Source organism: Capsicum annuum, chromosome 11 (genome assembly GCF_002878395.1).
Source record: "Capsicum annuum cultivar UCD-10X-F1 chromosome 11, UCD10Xv1.1, whole genome shotgun sequence".
Taxonomy (NCBI): domain Eukaryota; kingdom Viridiplantae; phylum Streptophyta; class Magnoliopsida; order Solanales; family Solanaceae; genus Capsicum; species Capsicum annuum.
Window position 1 is genome coordinate 229834273 of NC_061121.1, and position 10596 is coordinate 229844868.

The window sequence follows — 10596 nt, forward strand, 5'->3', positions numbered from 1 at the left end:
AAACTCTATTTTAGGCAACTTGCTTCTACATTATGAGCGTTTCTGGTTGAACACTCCTGGCAGCTGCATTTGTTGTTGCTTGGTATTTGAAATTTTGTATATTAGACGCAGAACTGTTTTGCATAAAACACAATTCTATCATTTCGAGTAATCGTTTCTTACTGTTTAATGTGTTACTGGTATGGATAATAAACAGCTGAAATTGAGACACTGGAATTCACTAGCTTTTCTCATTGAAATGAAGAGGAAATAGTTAAATAGGGGCCAAGGAAACGAGTGAGAAAGACATTTATTTTGATTCATTAACGTGCTCGATCCAAGTTGAAAGCTTCTCGATTTGTGAAAATGATACAGATGTAGCATACAAAGATCGAATGATTCTAAAGATAATAAACTGTTCAGAGTTTTTCAATGGAAAAACAATAAGAAGTGCAACTAATAGTCTGTGTGGTGCAACATTTTTCAATACAATGTTCAGTGGCACTTGAGCTGAATATGTTTGTTGTGAATAATAAAAAGTCTATGGACATGTTTGTTACACGTGGACCTATAAATTCTCTAGAAAACGACATTCTTGCTTGAATAAGTTGAAAAGTGCGGCTACCGTACTTTGACAGAAAAACAATTCATTGCTTTTTCTTTCAAAGCTTAGTTGATGTTTCCAAATGAAAAAATTGACTTGCATTCAATTTAATAAAAGTCGCCTCTAACTTGAAGCATTGTGCTAGAAATCAGATCAGGAAAAAATCGGAGAAACAAATCAAACAAAGAAAAAAATCAAGAGAGGCAGACTGTCGATCATTCTCAAGTATACGATGATGAATGTGGGATAGAGGAGCTGAATGATAGGGAATTATGTGAATCGAAAAATTGGTGTCAATATATATATATATATAAGGAGAGTAGTTTAGCATGAGGCTAGGCTAAGTGATATCTCGAAACTAATTTTACAACAAAAACCTATTTTATTGATATATATATATTTTACAATAAAAACAAATACATGTCAATAAAATCGATCATGCTAGAACCACGAGATTTGGGGTACCTAACATCTATCCATCGATAACATAATTTTTACCTTGATTCTAGTTCACGAACTATAGTTAAAGTAGTCAAAATAATTAGAGATTCAAATAAAGGTGACTTGGAATATCGAAATTCAATTCCAAGTGGCAATTCCTTTAAAATCTTCCCTCACTACCAAGGTGAGAGTTCAGATAGCCAACCAACTGAGCTATTAAGATTCCTCCATTAAAAGATATTTCATTTTTTGAAAGAAAGTTAAAAAAATAAAGAAGTAAATATTATTCAAATTAAAATGGAGGTCGTATAAGTGATCTGATTTTGTTTTTTCCATTTTTGCTTCCTGCGCATGCCCGGTTTCCCCATTGAAGCCTGATTAAATTTGGATTCGCGTCGAAAATTATTTTTTCGAGGATAAAATTGCCCCCTAACAAAGATGATATATGCTTTACGTTCAAACTCAACACATGTGGTTAAAAATTAAATAGTACTTAATTATTACTTGTTGAAGAGTCCCATATCGGATCAAAAAAGGATAGTGGTCTCCTTCTAGTCTATTTGGGCAATAATTCTCTTCCTCATGAGCTAGTTTTTGGACTGAGTTAGGCATAAAATCTATTTCTTTACATAGTATTAGAGCATCAGTCATCCCAATTATTGTTTACCGATGATAGGCCTCCAAATTAAACTGCCCATGCACTACATGTCCGGTGTGAGGTTGGTGTTTGAAGAAACCCACATCGAATGAAAAAGGAATGAGTGGTCTCTTTAATATGACTTGGCTAATTCCCCTCGTGAACTAGATTTTGAAGTTGAGTTAGGTCCAAAATCCATTTCTATACATGGTACAGGACTCTCCAATTATTGTTCAGCAAAGATGGACCCCCAGATTAAATTGCACGCGCACTAGATGCCAGCCTAGACATGAGGTGGACTGTTGAAGAGCCCCACATTGGATGAAAACGGGACGTGTAGTCTTCTGAATAGTATTTGGATGCACAATCCTCCCCTCATGAGCTAATTTTAAGACTAAATTTATGTACCTAATTAAGTAAAGGAAACAAGTATAGCAAATTTTTAAGATTCCTCTATATATAGACATATAGGGATTTAACAAAACTAAAACAAATCTTACTTCTGTTATTGAAGTAGAAAATCATGATGATGATTGAGATGGTGCTTTCCCTTTTGGTAATGATCTTTTTGTTGGTTCTAATAGTACTATTCTTTATCTATTATTATGACTATAATTCTCCAAAATCATATCCACTCTTGGGTTGTACACTCTCATTGGTTAAGAACTGGCACCACATCATCCAATGGACGACTGACCTGCTGGCGAAATCATCATCATCAACCATCACCTTAACCGGCCTCTTTGGTCAGAGTTGTATTTTGACTTCAAACCCTTCGAATGTCAAGCATATTCTCAAGACTCGCTTCAATGTGTACCAAAAGGATTCCATCCTAAGACGCGGTTTGATTGATCTGTTGGGATGTGGCATCTTTCTTGTTGATGGCACGGAATGGAAGTCACAGAGACAACTCATGAGCCATGAGTTTAGAACAGACACGTTCCTTCAACTAGTGGAATCAATCACCATGAAGGAGCTTTCTACTCGTCTTCTTCCTCTATTCTCATCAGCTCATGCAAATGCTTTTGTGTTGGACCTTCAAGAAATCTTTGGCCGGTTCACATTTGACATGGTATGTCAAGTAGCATTTGGTTATGATCCTCACTACTTGTTACCATCATTGAAACAAAATAGCACTCCGTTGGCAGATGCTTATAGGACCGCGATCAAAATGTCCATGGGGAGGTGTATTAGCCCTCCAATTTTTTGGAAAGTGAAGAAATTTTTTAATATTGGATCCGAAAAGAAACTCAGTCTAGCAGTTCATGAACTCCGTAAATTTATCAGAAGCAGAATCATAGAAAAGAAAGAAGCACTTTTGACAAACAATTCTGTTGGTGTTCCAAGCGCTTTCTTTGACCGGATGCTAGCAAAGAGTGATGATCACAAAAATAAGTCTGTGTTTGATGAAAATTTTTACATTGATGAGGCTATTAATCTCATCTTGGGTGCGGAAGACACTTTGTGTTCAGCTTTAGTATGGTATTTTTGGTTAGTCTCGAGTAATCCTCAAGTGGAAAAGGAGATCGTAAGAGAAATTCTTCAGAAAGAGGATTGTAATAATTTGAAGGAAATGGTATATATGCATGCTTCTATTTGTGAAAGCATGAGACTTTACCCACCAGTCCCTCAAGAATCGAAGCAAGCAATGAAAGACGATATTTGGCCTGATGGAACCAAGGTGAAGAAGGGAACGCGTGTTTTATACAACATTTTTGCTATGGGACGATCACCAAAACTGTGGGGTGAAAGTTGGGCGGATTTTGAACCCGAGAGGCGGCTTGAAAGAGATGATAGAACAGGGAATTGGAGGTTTATTCCAAAGGACCCTTTTACATATCCCATGTTTCAAGCAGGGCCAAGGACTTGTATCGGAAAAGAAATTGCTTTCATGCAAATGAAATTAGTGGCAACAATTGTGCTAAGGCGATTTCAGATTGAACCAGCCGTGGAAGGTTATAGTCCGGTTTATGGTTCGTGCATGACATCCATGATGAGAAATGGCTTTCCAGTGCAAATTCTGCAACGTTGCCAAAATTTGTAACTTTGTTACTACTATAAGTTAGAATCACTAAGAGCACTTTGCATTATATTTCTTCTTCATGTATTATGTGCTTTTCTCCATGTTTTATCCATAACGCTAATTTGCCTGGTGATTAGGTGTGTTTTTGCTCCATGTCAAAATGTTACTGAAACCACAAGAAGTTTTTTTCTTTTTCTTTTTTTTTTTTTGGTTTAAAATAGATGGGAAATATTAAAAAGCAAATAGTCCTTCTAAGAGATTCAAAATATGCTCGTTTCATTCTTTCCTTCGCTAACTTGTCTGCTACTTCATTATCTCCTTGAATGTTTGCTGAATTTTCGGATTCTCCAATGCGCTGCATCAACGACCTGCATTCATTTAGAAAAGTGATTAATTTGAATATCTGCTGGAAATTTAATGCTAATAAATTTTACTCCCTACGTTTTAATTTGTTCGGTGTATTTTGACTTGGCATGAAGATTTAGAAAATAAAGAAGTCTTTTAAATCTTGTGGTCTTAAATTAAAGATATGTCAAATGTACCAAAATATCCTTTAATCTTGTGGTTCTAAACATGTCATGAGAAAGTTGAAATGAAAGAGTTGTTGAAGGGGAAAAGAGTTAGTATTCATTTTTGGCTTCTTTTTTAAACAAACTAAGAATTTGAAACCGGGGGGAGTAATAGTCTGTGGAGTCAATATTGATGATATTATTTATTAGGTAGGCACTACTAGAAAGTCTATCACGGTAACAAAGCTAAATTCTTTAAGACCTCCAAATCAAATGAGTTGAAAGGCTACTCTATGTTAGTTTTAATGTCCTATAGATACAACAAAGCTTACTTCTTTGTAAGTTAGGCTAGAACATGTACAATGAAAAAAATAACTCTTTTTGGATCATTCAAAAGTTGTTATTGGGACACTTGATTGGGGCTAGAATTCTCCTAAAGGATAATTTTCGTCCGATTAGCCGTTCTCTTTCAAAGCAGGCCAACCCTTTGTTGGTCTCAAGGGACGGAGGAGGCTAAGTTAGCCATGATGGCTAAATTTGAAGAGAAAATGGGGAGGGGCTAAGAGAATTATTAGTCTAGAGTTGTTTTGTTTGTCAAAATTAGGGGTTGGAAATGCATTGATTTGGGGAGGGGAGTAATGGTGCTGGTCCTATGTTATAACATTAGCCGCGATAGACATCGGGGCTTGGCCGGAGGGGGACTCGAGTGAACCGTACTACGAGAGTTCAATTACCACTTGATATACGACAACTATTTGCACGGAGAGAAAATTAAAGGGAGGAAAAAAGAAAGAAAGACATTTGAGACTTGTATGGTCAAAATATTGTGTGTCTATATCAGCACAATAATAAGTTTAAAGTCAAATTATTATCAAAATTACACACTTATCTTAATTATGATGCTTCTAAGTGCATAAGGTTTATGTTCAAATCTTAGTGGAGGCAAGAAGATTTAGTGATGTCTTTCCATATGTCAAAGGCTATTGGTGAGCAAAGTTATCCGATACAAGCGCTGGTGCGAGGTATCAGTTACCCTATTAAATTGGTCATGCTAAGTTTCAGAAAGAGATACTGAAATTAAAAGTGTAAAACAAACCCCTTTTACTTATTTTGGAGCAACTATTAGCAAGAAGGATTATTTTGAGCTATTTTGCTAGTTGGAGAATATTTTTGAACCAAAAATATAGTGAAGAGAATATTTTTTAGCCTAAAATATAATAGATGATAAAACTGAACCATTTTAAATAATACAAGGGGTTTATTAACCATACCAATATTGAGAAATGGAAATACTTAGAACTCAAATACCGAAAGAGAAGAAATTGCAGTACATATCTTCGATCCCTTTCAAATTAGTTTCTTGTTAAAGGAAAAACACTGCACCAAAAAAGATATTTAGCAGCAATTAGTTAAAGGCGATGGATTAATCCAGTGAATTTATTTTTTAGAGGTAATTATTAGTGACAATTACATTTTAACATTCTTTGTAAATGCCCCTAATATTTATAGCAACATTAGATCTAACAATAATTAACTAATGGCGGTAAAAACTTTAACATTCTTTGTTAAAGTGTATATTTGTTGCTGCTAAAAGTCATTATAGTTGTAGACTTGTGTGGAATAGTACCATAACTATTCTACAAATAGCACAGAAGTAAACTGGAAACTATCCAATGTTAATTGACTATTCTTAATGACGGTCTATGATTCTTACTGGACAATCATTTTTCATCCTTGATACAACAATTGAATCATAATGTGGAGAGAAATTATCCTGAGCCAGAATGACTCGGAAGTGTTGGGTTCAATATGTATGAAAAAGGTGTGAATGGAAAATGGAGGGACACAACATTTGAGGAAAAGATATATTGTTTTGGAAAAGGAGTAACTATTCAGATTGTTGTGTCTGTTCAGAAAAAAACACAATATTTCGAATGAACAGACATGACTCTTCCAAAGGATACACCTTTTCAGATGAACCATTACCACCTTTGGGAAGGGGCACTTGATGGCTATATAAACCTGCATTTATCCACAGGTTTATGAATGAAAAAATTTCTGATATAAAAACTCTTCTTGTCTTCAAAACATTCTTTGTGATCAATCAAATTGTTGAGTGAGTTCGACGAATCCAATTATTTGAGGTACCACTATAGTTTGATTGAAAGTCATTTTATCCTGGGAGGAAGATTCCAAAACCTCGGGTACAGTGAGGGGAGTTATTCCTTAAGGACACTCCGTGAAGTCGGGAGACTTGGCTTTATATTTCTGTTTCATCTTAATTTCTAAAAAAATAAAACACACTTCTTAGAAAGATCACTTTGATCTTGTGTTGAGAGTATTTTTGTACTTCATAGTGTTCTTGTTTTAAACTTGAACTAATGTTGAAGTCGTTGTGCCTAAATACAGAATCTTGTACCCGAAAATACACCATAAAATAACAATCTTAAGGAATAAACCTTGCAGAATCTGTATTGCTTGTTTTTGGAGATTAAAGTTTTAAGCTTTCTGCTCCGTTTGAACTTAACTAGTGATTCGAAGACATAAAATCTTCATCATAAGTTAAAGATCATTCGGTTGACGATTGAAAGTCATAAAAACTTCATTGTTAACTAGAAATAAGAAAAAAAGTTTAAAGTTGCTTAACTTTATAAATAGTATTATGAAAATACTAAATTTTATTGTCTTGTGGTGACAGGAAAAATGACTAACGAAAGTCAAATGCAAGATGTAGCTATGATTGTGGGGGCAACTAGTATTGCCTCAACAAGTCGAGCAAATTCTCCACAACCAATGGCACCTGTGGAGAAGCCCAAAAAATTTACGGGCATTGACTTTAAGCGATGACAGAAAAAGATGTTCTTTTACCTCACCACTTTATGCCTTCAAAGGTTCACTAGTGAGGATGCTCCTGAGGTGCCCGAGGAAACCTCGGACAAAGAGCATTTCATGATTGTAGAGGCTTGGAAGCACTTAGATTTTTTTTGTAGGAATTATATCTTGAGAGGTCTTCAAGAAGACCTCTATAATGTTTACAGTGGAACTAAGATATTGAAGGAATTGTCGGGGGCACTAGAATGAAAATATAAGACAGAGGATGTGGGAATTAAGAAATTCTTTGTTGCAAGGTTTCTGGACTTTAAAATGATAAATAGCAAATCGATTGTCTCTCAAGTTCAGGAATTGCAAGTAATCATCCATGATCTCTTAGCAGAAGGTATATCTTTGAGAAATACCTTAGTTGAACAAATTGAAAATGTTCCTAGTACTCACATAAACTGTTTTGTAGGTTTGATTGTGAATGATGTTTTCCAAGTAGCAGCGATAATTGAGAAGCTACCACTAATGTGGAAAGACTTCAAAAACTACTTGAAGCATAAACGCAAGGAGATGAATATCGAAGATCTTATTGTCTGACTACGTATTGAAGAGGATAATAAAGCTGCCGAAAAAAGGTCAAAAGGAAATTTTGCAATTAATGGAGCACATATTGTGGAAGATGACCAAAACAATTCTAAGAAAAGGAAGAAAGTTGAACAAGGAAGAAATCAACCCAAGAAGAAATTCAAGAGAAAATGCTTCAATTGTGGCAAGATTGGCCACAAGTTCATGGATTGTCGTGCCCCAAAGAAAGACAAGAAAGAGGATTAAGCAAATATGATTGAATCCAACAAAGAATGCGATGATCTGTGTGCTATGTTCTCAGAATGCAACTTGGTGGGGAATTCTCGTGAATGGTGGATGGATTTTGGTGCCACCCGTCGTGTATGTGCAAACAAAGAGTTGTTTTCGTCATTCGCTCTGGCTCAAGTAGAAGAAATGATCTACATGGCTAACTCCGCTACTGCTAAGGTAGAAGGAACAGGAAAAATATGCTTGAAAATGACTTCAGGAAAGGTCTTGACACTTAACAATGTCTTGTATGTTTCGGAGTTACGTAGGAATTTAATTTCTGTTTCACTTCTAGATAAGAACTGATTCAAATGTGTAACCGTTTCTAGAAAAATTATGATTAGCAAAGGAGAAAAGTATGTAGAAAAAGGCTATCTCACCGAGGGCCTTTATAAGATGAATGTAATGAATGTTGAAATAAATAAAAGTTCAAATTCTTCTTATTTGCTTGGGTTTTATGATTTATGGCATGGATATTTAGGCCATGTTAATTACAAAACGTTACGAAAACTGATTAACTTAGAAGTTTTGCCCAACTTTGAGTGCAATAAATCAAAGTATCAAACGTGTGTGAAATCAAAGTATGCAAAGCATCCTTATAAGTCCGTTGAAAGGAATTCCAATCCTTTAGACTTAGTACACACTGACATTTGTGATATGAAGTCAACACCATCACGTGGTAGGGAAAAAGTATTTCATAACTTTTATCCACGATTGCACTAGATATTGTTATGTCTATTTGCTAAATAGTAGGGATGAAACAATAGATGCGTTTAGCCAATATAAAAATAAAGTTGAAAATCAATTAGATAAAAAGATAAAAATGATAAGAAGTAATAGAGATGGAGAATATGAATCTCCCTTTGTCGAAATATATGTAGAGAATGGAATTGTCTATCAAACTGCGGCCCTGTATTCACCTCAATCTAATGGAATTGTGGAAAGAAAAAATAAAACTTTGAAGGAAATGATGAATGTCTTACTTATAAGTTCCGGTTTACCACAAAACTTATGGGGGGAGGCTATCCTTACAACCAATCGTATACTCAATAGAGTTCCCCATAGTAAGACACAATCAATTTCTTATGAGAAATGAAAAAGAAGGAAACCCAACTTGAAATATTTTAAAGCAAAATGGATCAGGAATTTCTTGAAAGATATTCCTTATTGGCCCAAACCAGTAGCACCAGTATGTATACACTGTGATAGCCAAGCAGTAATAGGTAGGGCAGGGAGCATGATGTACAACGGTAAATCTCGTCGCATACGACGGAGACAAATACCGTTAGAGAACTTCTCTCTAGTGGAATTATCACTGTTGCCTATGTGAAGTCAAAGGATAATGTGTCGGATCCACTTACAAAAGGCCTATCTAGAGAAGGAGTGGAAAAGACATCCAAGGGAATGGGTTTAAGGCCTAGGACAAGTCAGCATGGCAGTAACTCTACCTAGCAGACTGGAGATCCCAAGAGCTAGGTTCAAGGAGATCAAACAAAGTTGTGTCTGACAGGTTCAACATTGTCAAAATACCAATCCATTCTCATGATGTAGAGAATGTTTAGTAAACAAGGATAAGACTTAAGGTGAGAAGTCTTTTAATGATTATCTAAATTTGATAGATTTGATCAAATAGTTTAATCTATGGGATGGAAAGTTTAGAAATAATCTATGTGAGTGAAAAGTGAAAGCCGCTTTAAGGAGAATATTAGTAAAGTCCTATTCTCTAAGCTCTCATGAATCCAGGACGTGTTCATGGCTGAAAAGAACAAAACCGTGAGAACCATAAATGGTAAAATCCTGATTGTGTGACATGTGTTGTCTAAGTGTATATTAAAGCTCGACGATTCAAAGATATCAAATCTATCGATTGACCGAGTACATCCGATGCATGTTCACTACAGAAAGTTCAAAAGAAAACCCACTTATCCAGATGCAAACAGTCTTTTCTTGATGATTCCGTAAAATTTTATAAATAAATAACCATTCCCCATTCATGTGGGGGATTTTGACGAATCCAATTATTTGAGGTACCACTATAGTTGGATTGAAAGTCATTTTATCCTGGGAGAAAGATTTCAAAACCTCAGATACAGTGAGGGAAATTATTCCTTAAGGACACTCCGTGAAGTCGGGTGACTTGGCTTTATATTTCTGTTTCATCTTAATTTCTGAAAAAATAAAACACACTTCTTAGAAAGATCACTTTGATCTTGTGTTGAGGGTGTTTTTGTACTTCATAGTGTTCTTGTTTTAAACTTGAACTAGAGTTGAAGTTGTTGTGCCTAAATACAGAATCTTGTACCAGAAAATACACCATAAAATAACAGGAAGCGCTTTAGAATGGTGGCAACTACCATCTTCATCAGCACGACCGCGATTTCTTTTCCTAAACAAGTCCTTGGCCCTACTTGAAACACCGGATATGTGAAAGGGTCTCTCGCGATGAAATTTCCATCATCGCCATTTGATGTGCCACTTTTTCTTCTTTCCAACCATCTCTCAGAACGAAAATCAGCCCAATTTGAGCTCCACAATTCTTATGACTTACCCATAGCGAATATGTGGTAGATTATGCTCGTCCCCTTTTTCACCTTTGTTCCATCAGACCAAACATCATCTTCCACTGCTTCTTTTTAATATAGTGGAATGGGTGGGAAGAGTCTCATGCACTCATATATGGAGGCATGTGTGTAAACCATGTCCCTCAGACATCCATCCTTTTGTTTAATTT

At 35.6% G+C, this 10596-nt stretch overlaps 1 protein-coding gene across 1 annotated transcript; it reads left to right on the plus strand.

Moving 5' to 3' along the window:
- The first annotated feature begins 2199 nt into the window (after positions 1-2199).
- On the plus strand, positions 2200-3705 carry LOC124888998 (cytochrome P450 94A1-like). The gene has a single exon (XM_047400283.1). The coding sequence runs from the start codon at positions 2200-2202 to the stop codon at positions 3703-3705; it is 1506 nt and encodes a 501-aa protein (XP_047256239.1).
- The last annotated feature ends 6891 nt before the right edge of the window (positions 3706-10596 follow it).

What these genes read in the sequence shown, in the direction of transcription:
- LOC124888998 (XM_047400283.1), top strand. Translation starts at nt 2,200, where the DNA reads ATGGTGCTTTCCCTTTTGGTAATGATCTTTTTGTTGGTTCTAATAGTA.